Source organism: Danio rerio, chromosome 12, assembly GCF_049306965.1.
Source record: "Danio rerio strain Tuebingen ecotype United States chromosome 12, GRCz12tu, whole genome shotgun sequence".
In the NCBI taxonomy this organism is placed as follows: Eukaryota; Metazoa; Chordata; class Actinopteri; order Cypriniformes; family Danionidae; genus Danio; species Danio rerio.
The window spans coordinates 47,925,532-47,949,645 of NC_133187.1; the positions used below are offsets into that span (position 1 = coordinate 47,925,532).

The window sequence follows — 24,114 nt, forward strand, 5'->3', positions numbered from 1 at the left end:
ATCACAGAAAGAACAGTCAATCCCCAGAAAACCGTCAATAAGAGCTTTTCAAACAATCTGTAATAAACTGTATTCATATTGCATAATTTAATATCGCAGAAAAATAAAATTAACCCAATATTACTACTACACTGGCCACCTCTGGACAGTCAAAAACATCAATAGGGAGAGTACAAGCTTATCCATTTGTGAAATGTCAGAGCGGATCTTATGATGTGCACACATACGATGCATTTCAGGCCTGGATCACAGCTTCCATGCGAAGTAATGATTCATTTGGGTTTGAGACAGATGGAGAGAGTGGGAGAACGAGGGAGCGTGTGAAAGGAAATGTAGGAAAGGTTATCGAGGGTGTAAAGAAGAAAGAGGCTGTAGGAAGAAGAAAGTGTGTGTGGGCAGCAGGCGGAGAGATGAAAGAGTTTCTGCGGGATTCTCAGGCCTGATACACGAGCGGACGAACGACATACAGAACACACTAATCACAGAGGGAGTGAGAGACAGAGAGAGAGTTGCTGGTGAAAGAGTAGTGAACGAAATAGAAAACATACATGATTTATGGCCCGTTTCCACTGAGTGGTATGGTTCGGTTCGGTATGCTTTTATGGCTGCGTCCGCTGTCAAAAGGTACCAAAAAGCAAACCACTTTTCGGTACTCTTTCGAAAGGATACCTAGCACAACAACAGGGTGCCAAAACGCGCAGCCAGACGTGCAGCTGAATGCTATTGGTTTACAGAGATACGACACTAGCTCGTGCACAAGCCAGGAGAATGAAAACAAAGAAACAGTCATTTTTAAATACACAGCAGAGACATTATATACATATAATAACAAGCAATGGTCAACCTGAGCTAAAACAAACCTTGTCGTTTTCTTGATGAACAGCCACAAAGCTAAGAAGAAGAGCAAAATCTACCCTGTGCCCTGTAGGCAGTCTAATGGCTCGCTTCCACCGAGTGGTACAGTACAGTACGGTTCGGGTCGGTACGGGTCACCTTTATCAAGCTTGCGTTTCCACAACCAAGGGTACACTTTTGGTGGGCGTGGTGTACGACAGAGTTTCAGTTGACGTCATTCTCACTCGAATAAATGTCAACAGTAAAGCCGTACAGAAACATCTGCTCCGAGCTCCTCATGAGTGTTAGAGCTCCTCACGCTTCCTATAATGGTGCGTTCTGCCACCCTGCGAAGGAAACTCATTTCGGCCGCTTGTCTCTGAGATCTTGTCCTTTTGGTCATGACCCAAAGCTCATGACCATAGGTGAGAGCAGGAATGTAAATTGATTGGTAAATCGAGAGCTTTGCATTGCTCAGCTCCTTCTTTACCACAACGGACCTATACATCAACCGCATTGCTGCTGCCACTGCACCGATCCGCCTGTCAATCTCACGCTCCATCCTTCCCTCACTCATGAACAAAACCCCAAGATACTTAAACTCCTCCACCTGGGATAAAGACTTGGAGATGGCAAACCACCTTTTTCCGGTGGAGCACCATGGCCTTGGAGGTGCTGATTCCCACATAGCACAAGAATGCAAATTGGGATGCAAGCAACAGAATCTCTCGGTCCCTACATGATGATAAACAAAAACAAAAAGTGGGGGACAGGACATTAACGCCCCTGCATATACTACTACCATGATAATAACATTAATCCTTCAGTATACTCTGCAGCCCTACTGCCCTCTCTTGCTTTCTGGTTCTTTGTGCCACCAAAGAACATGCCATCTGTATCCCGAACAGCACCTGCAGCTTTGTGTCAGACACAATAATCCATCATCCTTAAAGAGTCAAACGTCTTTCTCAGAACAGAATGGAGTTTTCAGCAGGCACTGAATGAGAGCAACAGCTTTGGACAGCACTAATGATACAGCGCTGCATTGGCAGGGCTGATTTATCACCGATTTACAGACGATTGGAGGTTATCACATCAGCTGTTCAACACACCGGCTCCGCAAATTAACACAGGCGCTCGATTTCTGCCAACTGAGAAATCTAGCAGCAGCCAATGAATAGGAAACATCCATGTTTGAGTGCACGTTATGGGAATATATATGTGTAGCATTGCAGCTAACATTACTAAGTGTGTTTTGTATATTGGCACAGAGTAATGCATGCTTTTCTTACTTATATATATATGCACCCGTGTCCTATATGACGATCAACCGGTTGATTACAGTCGAGCTTACAAAATAAGACCACTTCTGACCAATAAATATCCCTCCAAACCAAGCTTTAATTACATCAAATATTGTCGTTTTCAGAAATTACACCTTAAGATTTAGTTTTTTTTCCTGTCAATCGAGTACAAGTAAAATAAACTCATTTTATTTTATCTTCAATTCATCTTATTTCAACCTATTTAGCTTATTTTAAGATTTTTTGCTTATTTTAATGATTCCTTTTGACTTGTTACATCTATTTTTTCCTTGTATAGAAAATGTTTCTTGATTAAGCCATTTATTTTAGAAATAATGCAGAGATATCCACAGAAAATGATAAAATTAGATTTATAAACTGCTCAAATAAACTCCTGTTTTACACACAATTGTCAATCACACCTCACAACAACTATAACAAAAACAAATGATAATAATGCAACAACTTATGGTTTCATATTCAACAACAAAAACGCAATTGAACTCCATCAAATATTTCATAACACACACACATATATGCAAAGTATCATGACATCAACGTCCCATATAATGATCAACCGATTAATTCCAGTCAAAAACTTACAAAATAAGAGCACTTCTGACCAATAAACACCAAATATCCCACCAAACCAAGCTTTAATTAAATCAATGATTGTCGTTTTCAGAAATGACACCTCAAAATTTAGTTTTTTTCCCTGTCAATGAAGTACAAGTAAAATAAAATCATACAATTTCATCTTCATTTCATCTTATTTCAACCTATTTAGCTTATTTTAAGATTATTTCGCTTAATTTTAAGGATTCCTCTTGACTTGTTATATTTATTTTTGTCCTTGTCTTGAAAATGTTTCTCGATTAAGCCATTTATTTTAGAAATAATGCAGAGATAAACACAGAAATGACAAAATTAGATTTATAGACTGCTCAAATAAACTCTTGTTTAACAATTGTCAATCACACCTCACAACAACTATAACAAAAACAAATGATAATAATACAATAACTTATGGTTTCATATTCAACAACAAAACGCAATTGAACTCCATCAAATATTTCATAACACACACATATATGCAAAGTATCATGACCTTAATGTCCTATATGATGATCAACCGATTGATTCCAGTCAAGAACTTAGTAAATAAGAGCACTTCTGACCAATAAACACCAAATATCCCACCAAACCAAGCTTTAATTAAATCAATAATTGTCGTTTTCAGAAATGACACCTCAAAATTTTGTTTTTTTTTCGCTGTCAATGAAGTACAAGTAAAATAAAATTATACAATTTTATCTTCATTTCATCTTATTTCAAACTATTTAGCTTATTTTAAGATTTTTAGCTTATTTTAAGGATTCCTTTTGACTTGTTATATCTATTTTTGTCCTTGTCTAGAAAATGTTTCTCGATTAAGCCATTTATTTTAGAAACAATGCAGAGATATACACAGAAAATGATACAATTAGATTTATAAACTGCTCAAATAAACTCCTGTTTAACACACAATTGCCAATCACACCTCACAACAACTATAACAAAAACAGATCATAATAATGCAACAACTTATGGTTTCATATTCAAGAAAAAAAAATGCAATTGAACTCCATTAAATATTTCATAACACACACACACATATGCAAAGTGTCATGACCTCAACGTCCTATATGATGATCAACTGGTTGATTCCAGCCAAGAACTTACAAAATAAGAGCACTTCTGACAATTAAAAACCCTTAAACACCAAATATCCCACGCTATATTTTGAGCATTTAAAGGTCGCCTGTCCGGTGTCCTTTAGGACGAACAATCTCAGGCCACACACACACACACATCATACATACACACATCTCGTGCAAATCAACACTTGATCCAGCATGTGTTTGAGCATGACATTCCCCAGAGACTGACCGCAATGTTCCTGCATGCACCAATGCAACAGTATGTCAGTGCATGAGGACATAAGCTGCATGCAAAAAAGCCCAGCAGACGCGCACTGAAACTAAAAAAAACTCTCACCGGTGGATGTGCATGGAGGAATGCGGCTCTTCTGCTGCTGCTGTTACTGCAGTCCGCATGCACTCAGCATCTTCATCATCTTCATCATCATCTTCATCAGGAGGCTCTCTCTGGGTTTGTCTGACCAGAACCGATGGCGGTGCTGATGCGGTAAGCTCCTCGGCTCGGTCTTGCATTCGTGTTTTATTGGAGAAATGAGAAGGACGGCAGGGAACAGAGTGTGTCTCTAACTAATAGAGTCAGACATCAGCCCCGCCGGTGTGAAAGCATGGGCTGTGTTTCAATCACTGCCTTACACACTACACTCGTACTACTTACGGGTGCACTGCGAGCGCTGAGTGGGTTGTGTTGCTTGTATGAGTGCAGTTCTGTCGCCAGAGGACGCACGGAGGCTCATTTAGGTTAATGTGTTCAGACTGGTCATACATTAGGCAGGTATGAATAATAGTAATAATAATAATAATAATAATAATAATAATATTTTATTATTATTATTATTATTATTATTATTATTATTATTGTTGTTGTTGTTAATGTTGTTATTATTATTATTATTATTATTATTAATATCATTATTATTTTTATTATTATTGTTATAATAATAATAATAACAGCCTAAATAATACATAAAATGTTTTAATAATACCAGCCTAAATATTACCCAAATTTCCTTGCTTTGTTAAACATTATTTGGGAAATATTTAAAACACAAATAATTAAAAGGGGGCTAATAATACATTAGGCAGGTATAAATAATAATAATAAAAATAATAATAATAATAATACATAATAACAGCCTAAATAATAATAATAATAATAATAATAATAATAATAATAATAATAGCCTAAATAATAATAACAACAATAATAATAATAATAATAATAAACAATCGCCTAAATAATAATAATATTAGTCCAATAATAATAATAATAATAATAATAATAATAATAAGTATTATTATTATTATTATTATAAATAATAATAATAATAAAACCCTAAATAATACATAAAATGTATTAATAATACCAGCCTAAATAATACCCAAATTTCCTTGCTCTGTTAAATATAATTTGGGAAATATTTGCAAAAAGAAAAAAAAATTAAAGGGGAGGGTAATAATACAGTAGGCAGGTATAAATAATACTACTACTACTACTAATAATAATAATAATAAGAAGAAGAAGAAGAAGAAGAAGAAGAAGAAGAAGAAGAAGAAGAATTATTATTATTCTTATAATTATTAATAAAACAACAACAACCACAATAATAATAATAAACTATGCCGTGTTGATGTGAGTATCTGCAGTATCCCTTCTAGACTTTACTATTTCCATATGTAGTATGCAGTGTGCAGTGCGTTATTAGCGTTCCATTCGGGATCCAGTGCGCATGCTCAGAGCTCGCGTGCTGAAATTACTGACAGGTGTGACGAGTTTTTCAGGTCGAGTCTCTGAAGGCAAAAACAAACGCTGTCAATAAGTGAGTCAAAGAACATAAAGGGCAAATACATGTTTAGAGCTGTCATCACGCCTTAAGCGATTTATCACTAAGCTGCTGTTTAAAGAGAAATACACACCGTGTTTTCATATCTGTGACGTGCATATTAGCATACTTAAACGACTATCATATCTATGGTAGCGGCTATACATAATATGTCAAAGTCAGCTTTATTGTCGATTCAACCACATGTACAGGATATGCAGAGCATCGAAATTGCGTTACTGTCAGATCTTAAGTGCATAACAGCAATAATAAATAATAAAAATAATAATAAATTCAATTATATAGATCTAATCTATAAATATGATATCTTGTAAATATGATAAAGTGACTGTCTTAGGCGAACACAGAAATAAACACCACATTTACAGGTGGATTTAACTATACTTTTAGTTTATAACATTTGTGCCACTCGTTAAAAAAAAAAAAGAATAGCAATAATTTAAGCTACAATTTGAAATTAATCCTTAAAAATATGCATTAATCTTGTTTTTATATAACAGTTAATTATTTTAAAATTAATTTTAAAATCTATTTTAACTATTAATATTTAATTATACCTCATATTTATACAAAAAAATAAAGATATGAAACATTGAATTGTGAAATACATATTAGATGTAATGTTTATTTACCCTTCATATGTAATCTTAATCCAATTTTACAGGTGTATTTGTCATTTCTATTCGTTTCTTTTCAATGGGGAAGGAAAGAAAAGAATAACACTATAATAAATTTATTTAAAAAAAAGGTTTACTGTTCTGCTTATGATAATTGTATAATTATTTAAATAATGGTAATTTACATATTTATTTTTAATAATCAAATATTGTAAATGTATTTTCATTTATATGTGTTTATTTTCATCAGAGGATTTTTTTCATCTGTTTAACAGAGCAAGGAAATTTCCACAGTATGTCTGATAACATTTTTTTTCTTCTGGAGAAAGTCTAAATTGTTTTATTTCGGCTAGAAAAAAAGGCATTTAAAAAAAATAAATTAAAGGGTTTTTTAAGGACAAAATCCTTAGCCCCTTTAAGCTAGATTTTTTTTTTATAGCTATATTATAATTACCATAACCTGCCTAGTTAACCTAATTAACCTAGTTAAGCCTTTAAGTGTCACTTTAAGGTGTCCACTCTCAGAAATAAAGGTATACAAAAGCTGTCACTGGGGTGGTACCTTTTTAAAAGATACACTTTGGTACCTTAAAGGTCCACACTTGCACCTTCAATGTATATATATATATATATATATATATATATATATATATATATATATATATATATATATATATATATATATATATATATATGTATGTATGTATATATATATATATATATATATATATATATATATATATATATATATATATATATATATATATATATGTATATATATATATATATATATATATATATATATACATATATATATATATATATATATATATATATATATATATATATATATATATACACACATATATATATATATATATATATATATATATATATATATATATATATATATATATATATATATATATATATATATCAGTGCATAAAGGAAAAAAGTTTATCTTGTGGTACTTTTAAGGTATCATTGTGAACTTTTTAAGTACAAAAGTGTACTGTTTAGGTATACAAAAGTGCATTTTTAAAAGGGTACCACTACAGTGAGTTAATTCAGTTGATTAGGACACAACCTTTCCTTTAGTCATGTGGATTAGCAGTTATTTTAGTAATGAATATTAAAGGATTATCATGTTTTCTGCGTGTGAAATCAAGAGTAAACCTTTTTCAATGTCAAGCTAACCCCTATTAATGAAACTAAAACGAAACACTTCCCAAATTCATACTTTACAGAAACATACTTACGCCATAAACAATTGATATATGATCACTGTCATGACACAATGTCACTTTAAATAGATTAATTCAATGTTTTAACATAAAGTAACCATGCATCAACTAGATTTTTTAAGTCATGCAAACCTGTAAAACCTGTAAAGCTATTTTGTTTTAACTAATTTTTTTACATTGTCTCAATGCAATATCTGATCAAACTCCCAGTTGTACAAATAATAAAGCACGCATCTGAAACTACAGCGACATCTGCTGGTTAAATGCTTTAGAGGTCCTGTGAAAATTAAAGATATTTTAGACATTATAGAAGTATGTCAGTTTTAAGGATAATAATTATATGAAGGGATAGAGGTTAATGAAATACAACCTAATGGGTCATTTAATAAATATTATGAATAATACTCAGCATAATTACTGTTTTCACATTACTGTGAGGGTTGGGGTAGGGGTAGACATTAATACAATGTAGTTTGATGGGTAACTTAATAAATAATATGAATAATACTCTGTATAATTACTGTTTCTACATTGCTGTGAGGGTTGGGTTTGATTTGGGGTAAGGGTAGACATCAATAAAATACAGTTTAATGGGTAATTTAATAAATAATATGAATAATACTCAGTATAATTACTGTTTTTACATTACTGTGAGGATTAGGGTAGGGATAGACATTAGTAAAATACAGTTTAATGGGTTATTTAATAAATAATACTCTGTATTATTACTGTTTTTACATTGCTGTGAAGGTTGTGGTAGAGGTAGACGTTAATAAAATACAATTTAATGGGTAATTTAATAAATAATATGAAAAATACTCTGTATAATTACATTACTGTGAGGGTTGAGTTGATTTGGGGAAAGGGTAGACATTAATAAAATACAGTTTAATAAGTAATTTAATAAATAATATAAATAATACTCTGTATTATTACTGTTTTTACATTACTGTGAAGGTTGTGGTAGAGGTAGACGTTAATAAATTACAATTTAATGGGTAATTTAATAAATAATATGAACAATACTGTACACCTTTTAACAACAATCCACTTCCCTTTAAAGTTTACCATTGTACAATTTTAATACCACAAACTTACCAGTCATGATCCAAATGTTTTAAAGCATCATCTTGCATAAGACTTAATACCTTCTCAGCAATTTGCATCAAACATCGCATTTAATCATTTACAGTCAACCACACGCTTGCAGAATTATACAAAAGCAAAAATGCATGTGCAAAAAATAATATACATTCTGATATTGTTAAAATGATCATAATCACAAACAAATGATGCACCTCGAATTGTTTATAATAAAGCAGCAGATACAAAAGACCAGTGACATACAGAAAAGCACATTACTGTAATTGACACTTAACGCACAATATAAATATGCTTTAATGTGGTCAATTTTGCATGTTTATAACATTTTATCAACATAAGGAGCAAAACCAGGTTGATTGTAATATTTCTGTGCACTTATTTGCAGATAAAACATACACAATAGTCAACCAAGACTTAAATGATAGTCAAACTGAGGCTTCAAAGTGCATATGAGTCAATATATTCATATACAATTCATGTGTAAATGACAATCTACAGATGAAATCCTTAATATTACGATGACATTCCTCTCTCTTAAGTGAATGAGAATAAAATCAGCACTAAATTGACAGACTCATTTAATGAAAATCTGACGGTCCAGTAAAGCTGTACTGAAAAAAAGTGCAAATATTTCAGCATTTCATGAGTGCAAACCAATACAACATTTTGGTTCTTGCATGACAACGTAAAAAGCTGCTTTAATAAATAAGATATTTCCACCGATGTTCATATTGTTCAATGTATAATAGGACCAGAGCCAAATGATTGTATTCAAACCAAAGAGAGTCTCTTTTTAAATGCTATAATTCACTAAACCAGTCAAGCACTTGAATGAGCATTTGATGTTGTGTCTTCTGTGATGATGCATTGGTGTAAAAGTGTTTCAAAAGTCGACCTCCAGAGAATAAAAACACCTATGAGACGAAACAGAAATAACATTAACAAAGCGACATGAAATACTTTCCTAGCAATATTGTTTAAATAATCAAAATTTGACAGGAGGGCTAATCATTTTGACTTCAACTGTGTGTACTCTCACCGGCCACTTTATTAGGTACACCTGTTCAACGGTTCGTTAACGCAACTTTCTAATCGGCCAGTTCCATGGCAGTTCAAAGCGAGGATCAGAATGGGGAAGAAAGGTGATTTAAGTGACTTTGAAGGTGGCATGGTTGTTGTTGTCAGACGGGCTGGTCAGAGAATTTCAGAAACTGCTGATCTACTGGGATTTTCACTCACAACCATCTCTAGGGTTTACAGAGAATGGTCTGAAAAAGAGGAAATATCCAGTGAGCGGCAGTTCTGTGGGTGCTAATGCCCTGTTAATGCCAGAGGTCAGAGGAGAATGGCCAGACTGGTTCCAGCTGATAGAAAGGCAACAGTAACTCAAATAAGCACTCGTTACAACCGAGGTCTGCAGAAGAGCATCTCTGAACACACAACACATCCAACCTTGAGGCAGATGGGCTACAGCAGCAGAAGACCACACCGAGTGCCGCTCCTGTCAGCTAAGAACAGGAAACTGAGGCTACAATTCACACAGGCTCACCAAAACTGAACAATAGAAGATTGGAGAAATGTTGCCTGCTCTGATGAGTCTCCATTTCTGCTGCCACATTCGGATGGTCGGGTCAGAGTTTGGCATCAATAACATGAAAGAATGGATCCATCCTGCCTTGTATCAATGGTTTAGGCTGATGGTGGTGGTGTAATGGTGTTGGGGATATTTTCTTGCACACTTTGGGTCCATTAGTACCAATTGAGCATCGTGTCAACGACACAGCCAACCTGAGTATTGTTGCTGACCATGTCCATCCCTTTATGACCACAGTGTACCCATCTTCTGATGGCTACTTCCAGCAGGATAACACACCATGTCACAAAGCGTGAATCATCTCAGACTGGTTTCTTGAACCTGACAATGAGTTCACTGTACTCAAATGGCCTACACAGTCACCAGCTCTCAATCCAATAGAGCACCTTTGGGATGTGGTGGAAAGGAGATTGGCATCATGGATGTGCAGCCGACAAATCTGCAGCAACTGTGTGATGTTATCATTTCAAAATGGAGCAAAATCTCTGAGGAATATTTCCAGTACCTTGCTGAATCTCCGCCACGAAGGATTAAGGCAGTTCTGAAGGCAAAAGGGAGTCGAGTCCAGTACTAGTAAGGCGTACCTAATAAAGTGGCCGGTGAGTGTGTATTGTCATATTGCACAGCCCTTTACAAAATATTTTCATTTGCAAATCATTTCTGGTAACTAACCTCTTACGGACTTCAGAAGGGTCTGTAGTGTTTGTGTCTGTGTGTGTTAAATCTGCAGGTTAATGAAGGGGGCGAATCCCACCACGTCCTGCAGCAGCACCAGCGCCCTCTGCAGGGGAGGCTCCACATCAATCTCTACGTTCCTCCGCCGCAGAACACCCAGACTCGACTCCGTCACATTGTGACAGTGGTTGACTTTTAGGGACTGCAGTTTGGGGCAGTACTCCGCTAGCGTCCTGAATACACAAATAAACAGTTAGCCAAAATCTTGCTTCATAGTAAATACTTCTACTTGAAAGCTCCTCGGGCACCGTCGCCTCACAGCAAGAAGGTTGCTGGTTCGAGTCCCGGCTGGGTCAGCTGGCATTTCTGTGTGGAGTTTGCATGTTCTCCCTGTGTTGGCGTGGGTTTCCTCCAGGTGCTCTGGTTTCCTCCACAGTCCAAACACATGCGCTATTGGTGAATTGAATAATAAAAAGGCGCTAAAGTGCTAACCACTGAGCCACCATGTTGCCCCCCAGCACACACAACACTATTAGCTAATCTCAGTCAAGTAGAATCTGAATAATTCAATATTCCTCGCAAATAATTTTGGTCTTCCAATTCACACACCCACCTGATGGCTTCATTCCTGACCCTCAGACAGCCGGTGAGGTCCAGTCTCTCCATCTCTCTGCATTTCTTGGCCACCTCCTCCACCGCGGTATCCGTGATGTTGGCGTTCACAGCCACCGACAGCGCCCGCAGCTCCGGACACTTCCCTGCCAGGTAGCAGACGGCCGGGTCCTTGAGCTGGCGGCAGGCGGTGAGGTCCAGCGAGCGCAGCATCGGGCAGTGATCCGCCAGACTGCGCAGCGCCAGACTGTCCACCCACTCGCAGTGCGCCAGGCTGAGGTGCTGCAGCCGCGGGCAGCTCAGAGACACGGCCACCAGCGCACGCCGGCTCAGCTGAGCGCAGCCACGGAGGTCCACATGCTGCAGCTGCTGGTTCTGGCCAATCACAGGCAGCAGATCTGTGTCTGTGATCCAATCAGAGCAGTTGGTGACGCTGAGGTGCTGAAGGACCTGGTTGTGGCGGAGGATGGAGCAGAAGGCTTCACGGGGAATGTGAGGTCCCGTCTGAGAAGAAATATAATTTATTTTATGTTAATTAATTAATTTATTTAAATTGTATTTATTTATTCAATTTTAATTAATCTTATTTATTTATTTAAATTTTATTTAGTCCATTATTCATTTTTCTTTCAGCTTAGTCCCTCTATTAATCTGGGGTTGCCACAGCGGAATGAACCGCCAACTAATCCAGCATATGTTTTACGCAGCGGATGTTCCTCCAGCTGCAGCCCATCACTGGGAAACAACCATACACACTCATTTAAACACATACATACACTACAGACAATTTAGCTTACCCAATTCACCTGTACTGCATGTGTTTGGACTTTGGGGAAAACCAGAGCAGCCGGAGGAAACCCACGCCAACACAGGGAGAACATGCAAACTTCACATAGGAATGCCAACTGACCCAGCCGAGGCTCAAACCAGTGCTTCTTTCCTTTATTTAATAAAATTTCTATTATTTATTTATTTATTTATTTATTTACATTTGTATTATTTATTTAATTTTACTTATTTATTATAATTGTATTATTTTATTAAATTATTTATTTAATTTTATTTATTTATTCAAATTTTATCTATTAATTGAATTCATTTAAATAATATTGTTATTTATTTATTTCAATTGTATTAATTTAATTACATTTCTATTATTTATTTAATTTTGTTGATTTAAATTATTTATTTCTTAAATTTGTATTTATTTATTTAAATTAACTCCTATTATTTACTTAATTTTATTTATTTATTTTGTTTAATCTTAATTATTTATTCAATTGCATTTAAATATTTTATTTAATTATTTTATTTTAATTCAAATTTTCTTTATTATTTAATAAAATGTATACTATTTATTTAATTTAATTTAATTATTTTATTTGTTTATTTAATTTAATTTAATTTATTTATTCAAATTATGTTTATTTATTTTGTTTATATTTATTTAAACACTGTTTTAAATCAGCTTTACTAACTTATTAATGTTCTTAACCTTTTAATTGTAAGTGAAAATAAATACAAATAAATTTCCTTTATCAATAAGTCCTCATATTAGTATTATTTCTGAAGAATCATGTGACACTAAAAACTGAAATAATAAAAATGCAGCTTTGAATCATGAGAATAAATTTTTAAATATATTAAAATTCACCATATTATTGTCTTTACTTGATTTTTGATTCAACACATTAAAAAATAATGAGTTTAAAGGAGTTCTTTCAAGAATATAAAATAAAAATTATAAAAACAGCAACAATAATAATAATAATAAAGAAGAAGAAAAAACAATAATAATAATAATTATAACATATTTAAATCTTCAAACTGGTAATACTGTCGACTGAGAGAGCAGCAAGAAAGTACAGCAATGCATCAAGGGAGTGAGTGCTTGAGATGGACAAACAAACAGAAAATTATATCAGAAACAGATTGTTATGTTGTGAGTGTTGTGATGGGTCACCTGTGCTGGGTCGAAGGTGCGGCAGTTGTCCAGATACACCTGAATGAGTGAGCGGAAACTCTTACTGACCCGCTGAAGGCTCACTAGCAGACGCAGGGGTAGATGACAGAACACATGACTCACTAACACATCCTCCCACGGCAGATCCAGCAGCTCACACCTAACACACACACACACACATTTTTGTGAAAAGCACTATAAAAATAAGCTTAAAGTGAATTGAATAGGCTTGACACACACAAGTTATTGTAAAAAGCACTATACAAGTAAGCTTGACCTTAATTAATTAAGCTTGACACACTTACTTTTTTTGTGAAAAATGCTATACAAATAACCTTTAATTAAATATTGACACACACAAATGCATACACGCATATATATACACACACACACACACACACACACACATACATATACATATACTAAACTACCTGACAAAATATTTGTCATGGATCCCAATTTTAAGAGCAACTAATAACTTGACATCTAGTCGATTCATTATTTGGAAAAGTGGCAGAAGGTGGATTTTTCTGATGAATCATCTGTTGAACTGCATCCCAATCATCACAAATACTTCAGAAGACCTACTAGAACCCGCATGAAGCCACGATTCTCACAGAAAAGTTTGCTGAAGGATGACGGTGCCAATAGACTAGTGTTTAAGTGCACTGACATATAGCTCCAAGTTGCTCACTGTGACCCGAGTTTGATTCCCAGCTCGAGGTCCTTTGCCGACCCATCCACCCTCTCTCTGCACCCAAAACCTTCCTGTCTTTAACATTTACTGTCCATTACAAATTAAAGGTGAAAAAACCCTAAAAAAAATTATTTTAAAAAGTTGCTGAAGGAAAAGTCATGGTTTGGAGTTACATTCAGTATGGGGGTGTGCGAGAGATCTGCAGAGTGGATGACAACATCAACAGCCTGAGATATCAAGACATTTGTGCTGCCCCTTACATTACAAACCACAGGAGAGGGACAATTCTCCAGCTCCTTCTCATACTTCAGCCTCCACATCAAAGCTCCTGAAGGCAAATAAGGTTAAGGTGCTTCAGGATTGGCCAGCCCAGTCACCATAATAAACATTATTGAGCATGACTGGGGTAAGATGGAGGAGCCATTAAGAATGAATCTAAAGAGTCTTGATGAACTCTGGGGGTCCTGCACAAATGCTTTCTTTGCCATTCCAGATGACTTTATTGATCAGTGATTTGAGTCATGTCAGAGATGTATGGATGCAGTCCTCCAAGCTCATGATGTAGTCGGACACAATATTCATTCTGTCTCCACTGCAGCAGGACTTTATATTCTATACTGTGCATTGTTTCTGTTAAGTGATGAGACTTTTGTCTAAGCAAAGTCAGACTTTACTGTCCTAATGAAATCATTCAAAATCAGGGCATGATCATATTTTATTGTGGTCAAATAAATGTAATCTAGAGGCCTTTGCCTTTCATATAAGCCACTTCTGACACTAAATGACCAACAAGAAGTCAACTTATATTTATTATTTGTTGTTCTTAAAACTTGGATAGGCAACAAGACTTCTATCAGGTAAAAAACAAACACACATATACCTACAGTATACAGACACAGTCTGGTGCAGACACATATACACACATACACATGCACAGACAGACACACTCTCTGTTTTCAGCACTAAATTGATTTTATTTATCAAGACTAGAGTGATATGTTTATATTTATGTACATTTATGTTCATTTTTCAAGTGTAATTATAGTAGTTTGGTGTTATAGTAATCTGTGGCACAGCAGGTAACACGTTCGCCTCACAGCAAGAAAGTCGCTGGTTTGAGCCTCGGCTGGGTCAGCTGTGCATTTTTGACAACTGATGGAGGTTAAAAACGTAACGTGAACGTATACATATGCATCATGCTTGGTAAATATAATGCATAAACATATTAGCGATTAAATATTAAATGGATGCAACACGCATATAATAGCAACACTAAATGTATATTAGACATACTGTTGTAAACAATAAAGTAAAATATAGTCATTTAAGTCAGAGATTACAGTAGCACAGAGCTTTCCAGAAGAGCCTCACACAAGGAGCATCGCAAAAGCTCTCTGTAATCAACATGCATGCATAGAAACTATAAATTAGTGCTTATAATATTAATAGAAGCGGAAGAATGAAGCCCCTTATGTTGTCTTGCTCTTTGTTTGCATGCATTGACTGCGTTATGCTTATTATCAAGCTGCTAGTGTGTAATAATGCTTGCAAGCCAAGAGAAGCTTCTGAACCCGTGCACATATGACAGGATCTCTCTTTATGAAATATACCTGTGGCTTTGCACGCGCTCGTCAGGTTTTTGATCCATGCTGACACTGTCCTGTGGTCCGTGTACATTATTATTTATCATGACTGACAAACAGCTGACCGGCTCATCCGGGCTCTGGTGCGGAGACTCGCTTCCGCCATCTGCCGACCTGGATGCGGAAGCGAGAGAAGTTGTTGCCTGCCAGAAGGGATACAGCTTCGGGCGGAAGTTAACGAGAATTATTTATATTATTACATTACCCATTAATGGCATTTTAATAAACTCTACCCCATCATAACCCTTACAGTAATTTAAAAAGAGCAATTATGTTGAGTATGATTCATGTTGTTTCTTAAATTATCCAATAAATTGTATTTCATTAATGCCTACGCCAACATCAGCCCTAAAGCTATCATTCACAGTAACGTAAAATGTTGTTTATCACAACATTATACTATATTGATGTACGTATCCGCAGCTGTGACTCTCTAGACTTTACCAATGAGCAAAAATAGTGTTGTTGTCACCTACTGCGCCTTAAGCCTAGGCTGGTTGGCTGGTTTTAGCTGGACAACCAGGCTGGTTTTAGAGGAGTTCTCTTTCATCATCTCGTGTTCGAGATCCACCTATGGGAAGGCATCGGTGCCTGACCTCTGCAGAAGCATCCAATTGCACCAAGTCTGGCTTGACAGACAGAAGCGCGTGCCCAATGGCAGGTAAAGAACCGCCCCTTTACCTGTGCGCATAAATCATTCTGCACGCGCTGCTATTCCTCAGTTAACATTCGCTTCTCGCTGACTCTGCAACTCTACAGCTCGGTTGGATTACTGCTGCTCATTTACGTGTCTTCAGGAGGACATATCTTTCGATCAGCCTCCACCAGACGTGACAGTCTGTTATCCGACCAGGTTAGTTGTGGTTTTCGCATCCCGAGCTGCCCACGCTCCTCTTACACCTGTCCCTGTCCACGGCTGCCCGCCTCGGATATGTCACTTTCTAAATCTGCCGCTTCTCCCGAGCACTCATCACGGGCCTGCCCGGCCGCGTGTGGCGCGCTTATTGCTGCAAAGGACCCACACCCCTTCTGTGTTGTCTGCTTGGGCCTCAAGCACGCTCAAGAAGCGTTGGAAACCCCGGAGAATTGCAGCCATTGTCTGAAATTACCGAAAAAGCTTCTGCGGCGTCGTATGAAAGTTGCAGCGACTCAATGTGTTGAATTTTCCGATTCGGATGGGGGACATGGTGACGACAGCGCGCAGCCGGGGGACTCCCGGGGCGCTATGTCTCTCGACTGGGCTGACCAGCCCAATCCTGCGTTCCCCGAAGAGGACATCTTCGCGGGTGTTCCGCCGTTCGCTGATGAACCGGCCGGTTCTGGCGACGATGACGACGCGGGTCTTCTGGGCGTTTCAGAGGACGAGGAGGCCATCCCGCCCTCTGGCGCTCCCCAGATTCACACTCCCGCGACCGTACCCCAGTCCATCCTCCTAGATGTGTGTGAGCGAGCGGCCGCTCGCCTCAACATCGAATGGCCAGCTCCACAGAGTGCCACCGACCAGGAGAGGGACATTTATGACGGGAAGTTGCTGGGGCCTCCACCAGGCCCGAGGAAACAACTTTTTCCCGTCCTCCCAGCGTGTGCGAAGCACATGAAGCACTACTGGGGCGACCCGCTCAACCTTAAACAAGGTCTCGCGGGTCTGGAGGTAAAGGATATGGCATCGATCGGCATGGGTGACCCACCCGTTATCGAGCCATCAATCGCTCGACACCTCAGCCCCATTCAGGGCGGGCTACTTGCCCCCCCGAAACCGGTCCTGCCAAACAAAATGGACCGCTTTTCTGCCTCTGTTCACCAGGCCGCCTATAGGTCCTCAGCCGTAACTGTGAGGGCTCTTAATGTCTCCTCGCTCCTCTCCGCTTACCAGGCGGAGCTGTTGGATGACTTGGGACAGCAACTGGACAAGGGAACCCCTTCCCCATCACTGTGGAAGGAGATTCTCACAGTTAACGACCTCGTTCTCCGTAACGCACGTCAGGCCGTCCAAGCCTGCGGGCGTTCCATGGCGCTTTCGGTGGTAGGAGAGCGCGCGCTCTGGTTGAATCTGTCGGGCCTCCCTGACAGTGAAAAGAGGCGGATTGCGGGCGCCCCAGTAGAGCCCGGACAGGCTCTCTTTGGCCCCGCTGTTGCATTAATGCAACAACGCTGCGACGACAAAAAGAAGGAGGATGAAGCCTTCAAATTATGTCTTCCTAGGAAAGCGGCTCCACGCCAGGTGCCCCCAGCGCGCGCCCCTATTCCCCCTGCCACAGGGCGGAATTTTCATCAGGGCAAGGATAAACCTCGCACCAGACCCCCTCCGCGACAGGGCAACCATCCTTCCGCAAAACCTTGGGGAAGAACAACGCCCGCTGCCGCGGGAAAACCCCCTGCCCAAACCCCCTCGGATCCGAAACGCAAGCGGCCGGCCTGATGTTCAGCCAATGGGGGCGCCGAGTCTGTGTTCACGGGCCACAAGCCCTACAGACTATTTTCCTGCCCCAGAGCTTCTGTCCAAAAGACGGAGAATAGCTCAAAAGGAGGTCGTCCACCCCATGTGTTCAGTGGACGTTGTGTGTTCTCGCCCCAGGTTCAAGGGGTCTGTTGTGAGGAAAAGTGTTCAAGCAGTGTCACCACACCGTTCAAACTTTGTTCCCCTCACTCAAATAAAGGCTTCGGCCCATGTGTTCCCAAACACAAAACACACAAAATACACCTCAAAACAAACGAATCAAATGAATTCGTTCCCAAAAGAACACATTTCTGTGAACCCCTGCATGTCACCCCTAGTTTGTCCACTAGAGGGCGCCATTGCACCAGAAATGAACAAACCGGCCGAATTTGCAGTAAGCAGTTCTCCGGTGTGTGTGGGGTCACTTGCGAATCAGGTAACAGCCTGGCAGTCTGTGTCAGCACCCGAATGGGTAATTCACACAATAACCAGGGGATACAGGCTTCAGTTTGCCAAAAGACCCCCGCGTTTCAACGGAGTTCTCTCTTCTCAAACAGAAGAGAGCTCTGCTCACATTCTGAAAGACGAAATCTCCTCTCTTCTGCAGAAGGGGGCGGTTCGAGTGGTACCCCCGCACCTGATCGGGCAGGGGTTTTACTCTCGTTATTTCCTAGTTCCAAAGAAAGACGGCTCTCTTCGTCCTATTTTGGATCTCAGAGTGTTGAACAAACATTTGAGGAAATACAGCTTCAGAATGTTAACACACGGTTCTCTCTTACGCTCAGTAAATCAGAACGATTGGTTCACATCGATCGATCTGAAAGATGCTTTCTTCCACATAAGCATCTATCCTCCGCACATGAAATTTCTCCGTTTCGCTTACCAGGGCGTTTGCTACGAGTTCACAGTTCTTCCGTTCGGGCTCTCACTAAGCCCGAGGACGTTCTGTCTGTGTGCGGAGGCAGGGCTTGCGCCGCTGAGAACAGCTGGTCTCAAGATCCTGACATACATAGACGATTGGCTGATCATAGCCGATTCGCGAGAGAAAGTAATTCAAAATACGTTCCGTGTGCTCACTCACATCAAAGCACTCGGTTTCCGGGTGAATGTGAGCAAAAGCAGTTTCACTCCATCCCAAAATGTGACTTTTCTGGGACTGGAGCTGAATTCAATTACGATGCGCGCGCGCCTGTCGCAAGAGCGCATTCTCTCTCTTCTGAATTGTCTCTCACAATTCAGGGAAGGAGCAAGGGTACAGTATCGTACATGTCTCAGACTACAAGGTCTCATGGCCTCGGCTATTCATGTCCTGCCACTAGGCCTTTTGAGAATGAGGGCGTTCATGAAGTGGGTTTTATCTCTTCATCTCAGCCCGTTATGCGATCTCTCCCTGTATGTCACAGTCTCGCGCTCGTGCACAACAGCGCTGCGCCACTGGAGGAACGCAGAGTTTTACGCTCATGGGAGCCCCCTCGGGGCTGTCATGATGCGCAAAGTGGTAACGACAGATGCCTCGCTGACAGGGTGGGGCGCCACACAGGAGGGCAGGATAGTGAACGGCGTGTGGTCCCACACACTTCACTCAGCCCACATAAATTATTTGGAGCTTCTCACTGTGTGGAAAGCTCTAAAACATTTTCTGCCCCGCCTGCAGGGGCATCATGTGCTAGTGCGGTGCGACAACACTACAGCTGTAGCACATATCAACCGCCAAGGGGGGATGCGATCCTCCAAGCTCCACGCCTTAGCTCACCAGCTTTTAGTATGGAGCAGGCAACATTTTCTGTCGTTACGGGCAACCCATGTCCCAGGCGTTCTGAACAGGGGTGCAGACCTTTTGTCAAGGGGGAACCCACTCTACGGGGAGTGGCGTCTCCATCCTCAAATAGTGGGCCTGCTTTGGAAGAGATTCGGCCAGGCAGACGTCGATCTCTTCGCCTCGCGCGAAAACGCCCATTGTCCTATGTTCTTCTCGCTACAGGACGAGGATGCCCCCCTCGGCGTGGACGCACTGGCGCATCCATGGCCCAATGTGCTGCTCTATGCGTTCCCTCCTCTTTGCCTAATAACCCCAACCCTATTCAGGGTGAAGGAACAAGGCTTGAGACTGATCCTGATAGCACCGAGGTGGCCCAGGGCTCCATGGCTGCAGAGATAATCCCTCTTCTGCATGCACAGCCATGGCCCCTCCCATTACGTACGGACCTTCTGTCCCAAGCGAATGGGGAAATCTACCACCCTCGTCCAGACAGGGTGGCTCTCTGGGCTTGGCCCGTGAAAGGGCAAACCTAAATACACTGGGGCTTTCTCCACGTGTTATTGCAACTATTCAGAACGCTAGAGCCTCCTCCACACGGTCCCTTTATGACTGCAAGTGGCGCGTGTTTGAGGAATGGTGTGAGGAGCGCAGACTGATTTCATAACAGTGCTCAGTCGCTGATATTTTGGGCTTTCTGCAAGGCCTTATGGACTGTGGAAAATCATTTTCTACAATCAAGGTCTATCTAGCAGCCATCACTGCATGTCATGTAGGGTTTGATGGCAGCACGGCTGGGCAACACCCTCTTATTCGTAGATTTATGAAGGGTGCCCGTCGTTCCCTTCCAGTCACTAGAAGAGTTGTTCCTGAGTGGGACCTCTCCATGGTGCTGGATGCTTTGACTCACCATCCTTTTGAGACCCTAGAGGCTATTTCTCTGAAGCATCTGTCTTTCAAGACAGCTCTGCTGCTGGCCTTGGCTTCAGCTAAACGTGTCAGTGATCTACATGCACTCTCTGTTCACCCCTCGTGCATTAAATTCTCCCTCAGTGGAGAAAAAGTTTCTCTCAGGCCTAACCCGGCCTTTATGCCAAAATGCTTCCCTAATTTTTCTTGTGAGGGGGTAGAGCTTTCCGCTTTTCACCCGCCTCCATTCTCCTCCACGGAGGATCAGAGGCTTAATGCTTTATGTCCTGTTCGAGCTCTGCGGGCCTATATCAACAGGACCAGCTCTTTTAGAAGAAGTGACCAACTCTTCATTTCTTGGGCCCCCCCAAACAGGGGGAATCCCATTTCTAAACAACGCCTCTCTCATTGGCTTGTGGAAGCCATCTCTCTGGCATATGAATCTAAGGGAGTGCGGCCTCCAGGGGGCCTCAGAGCACATTCCACTAGAGGCATGGCTGCTTCTTGGGCTCTATTTAGAGGGGTTTCCTTGCAGGACATTTGTGCCGCTGCAAGCTGGGCCTCTCCACATACATTTGTCAGATACTACCGTCTTGATGTTACTCAGACTCCGGTAGCTCATTCTGTCTTAGGTGTGGGCTCTTCGTAGCCCTGTGCCGTATGCTTTTTACAACTTTTTGAGCCTAGTTGGTCTAACTTGGCTTAAATTTGTCCCCAGTGTTATCATACCCTCACCTGACACAAATTATATACATTTTATATGTACAAATACATATATTGTATATATATATACATATATATATATATATATATATATATATATATATATATATATATATATATATATATATATATATATATATATATATATATATATATCCTTATATATATATATCCTTAAACGCATGTTACCACATGCTTTGTGACGTGTCATGCACCGCCTTTCAGGAGACCGTCCGCTGGCTTGGTGGGCCTCGCTGTGAGTGTATTGGGCAACCGGGGAGCTGTCCATATCTCCCATAGGTGGATCTCGAACACGAGATGATGAAAGAGAACAATAGGTTACTGTCGTAACCCCGGTTCTCTGAAACATCGAGTGGAGAGATCCACCAAGTTTGCCCCGCTTGCTGCACGAGAAGCGAATATGCTCACTGAGGAATAGCAGCGCGTGCAGAATGATTTATGCGCACAGGTAAAGGGGCGGTTCTTTACCTGCCATTGGGCACGCGCTTCTGTCTGTCAAGCCAGACTTGGTGCAATTGGATGCTTCTGCAGAGGTCAGGCACGGATGCCTTCCCATAGGTGGATCTCTCCACTCGATGTTTCAGAGAACCGGGGTTACGACAGTAACCTATTGTTTTGACCACTTCCAGCCTGGTCTTAGCTAGCCAGGCTGGGAGCCCAGCCAAAACCAGCTATGTCCAGCTTAAACCAGGCTGGTCAAGCTGGTTTTAGCTGGTAATTTTCCAGCCTGACCAGCTAGGACCAGGCTGGAAATGGCTGGGAACCAGTCTGGAAGTGGCCAAAACAACTCTAAAACCAGGCTGATCCACCAGCTAAAACCAGCCAACTATACTAATAAAGTGTATTACTGTAGCCTATAGGCAAATTACTGGTTTGTAAACATCCAGAATGCTTTTCTGCACATAAAGGTTGCAGAAAAAACCAGGAGCGCAAGCATTTTCAGCGAGGGAATGACATCCAATGCGGTAAGTACAGAGTTGTTGTTGTCTTAGAGATAAGTTATACTGATTACATGTTTTATATATTATTTGCATAATACTTTCAGCATATTATAACAGCTTGTTACCAAGTGATAAGCACAGTTTTTCTGCAAAATTAACGTTAAAGTGAGCGGCGTTCGTCTGACAGGCCCGTTTGCAATAGCAAATAAGACGAAATGGCTAAGCATCCATCCCGAAATACACAACTATCTCAATGAAACTCCAAGTAATTTTACAAGAGAGAAGTAAAAAGCTTAAAAGTCTTCGGATGCCAACAAGTTTGTTCTGTGTGGTCATGTGCAAGAAATAATGTCCCATGATTACCAGATTCAAAACTGTGTAGTGCTAAAAACCAAGGTTCTGCCTAGCCAAAGACAAGAAAAGAAGACCACAGGAACTGGGTAATCATCAACAAGCAAAAAAACTACATTCTGACATTGAACTGCACCTGTACGGCAGAGTATGTGAACTTACATTTGAACATTTCATTCTTAGCATTCAGTGTCCGCAGTTTAATTAGCTATAATTAACTGCCAGCTATAAGTGCTGTGCATGTAAACCTCACTCCTCTGACCTCTAAAGATGCTCTAGTGACAGACACTGGAGGCTATGGTCTTTAGCCTCCTTGGTAGAGCAACCGACTCCAAAGTGGAAGGTTACTGATTCGATACCAGCTCGGAGTGGGTTGGGTGTAGGACCAGCAGGGTTACATGCGGTTGAACCTGTGTGGCGAAGGTTGGTAATTCCTCTATATAGGCTACCCTATAGTTGTGTAAAACTTACTAGGTCAATTGTTTATATTAGCTATATGTGTTACCATAGCTGAAAAATTAACATTATAATTCAAGTAGCTTACTACAGTATGATTTTAAAACTCTATAGTTTTTACTATACTTTAATATTTTTATTTTGTCCTCTGTGTACTGTATGCTACATTTTTGTAGCTGCCATTAATCTCTACAGAATGTCCGGCAAATCTGTTAGCCTTATTAAATTATGTTTGAGTAAGATATCGACCACATGAACAAATACTATAGTGTTAGTAATTTGATAGTGATTTGAGTTGTAATACCACAACTAATGCAACCAAATTACCCAATATTGTACTTATAATACAGCTATACATTATACTAATATACACCACAGTTTACTGTAGTAAAAGTATACTATTTATTACAGTTGATCAGTTCACAAATATTATAGTATGATGTATATTCTATGTGTAAAGTGAAAGGTTGCATAATATACTTTAAAGTTGATTAGTAGATGAAATTGTGCTAGTTAACAAGCAAAAAAAAAAGTAAATAAATCAAACATTCTGTTGACGGATGACGCAGTTACCTGTCCATTGAAATGAGGACAGTCACATGACTGTCAGGATCAGCGAGGCTTTACAAACCTGCAACAAAAAAACAAAAAACTAATCTAAAGAAGAGCATGTCAGAAACAATGGAGTCAG

General features: G+C 39.7%; 2 protein-coding genes across 4 annotated transcripts in view; both read right to left on the bottom strand.

Annotated features, from left to right (window-relative positions):
• LOC101886286 (PH and SEC7 domain-containing protein 1) overlaps positions 1 to 4,435 on the bottom strand; it is a 166,610-nt gene extending 162,175 nt beyond the window's left edge. For both annotated transcript variants that reach the window (XM_073918920.1, XM_073918921.1), the window contains exon 1: positions 4,176 to 4,435. The gene's annotated coding sequence lies outside the window, so the exon portion shown is untranslated. The remainder of the gene's footprint in view (positions 1 to 4,175) is intronic.
• A 4,082-nt stretch (positions 4,436 to 8,517) lies between these two features.
• On the bottom strand, positions 8,518 to 24,057 carry fbxl15 (F-box and leucine-rich repeat protein 15). 2 transcript variants are annotated; one of them, XM_073917528.1, is made up of 6 exons: positions 23,997 to 24,057; positions 15,797 to 15,943; positions 13,490 to 13,649; positions 11,528 to 12,030; positions 10,912 to 11,147; positions 8,518 to 9,559 (listed from the first exon to the last, which is right to left on the bottom strand). In XM_073917528.1, exons 1-5 carry the CDS (start codon positions 24,002 to 24,004, stop codon positions 10,958 to 10,960), a joined length of 1,008 nt encoding a protein of 335 aa, XP_073773629.1. In that variant the 5' UTR covers positions 24,005 to 24,057; the 3' UTR covers positions 8,518 to 9,559; positions 10,912 to 10,957.
• Positions 24,058 to 24,114: the final 57 nt, after the last annotated feature.

Coding starts and splice junctions, on each gene's coding strand:
- fbxl15 (XM_073917528.1), bottom strand. Junction 13,650..15,796: donor GAGCGCGTGCAAAGCCACAG/GTATATTTCATA, acceptor TGTGTGTGTTAG/GTGTGAGCTGCTGGATCTGC. Junction 12,031..13,489: donor GCACCTTCGACCCAGCACAG/GTGACCCATCAC, acceptor ATTTCTTCTCAG/ACGGGACCTCACATTCCCCG.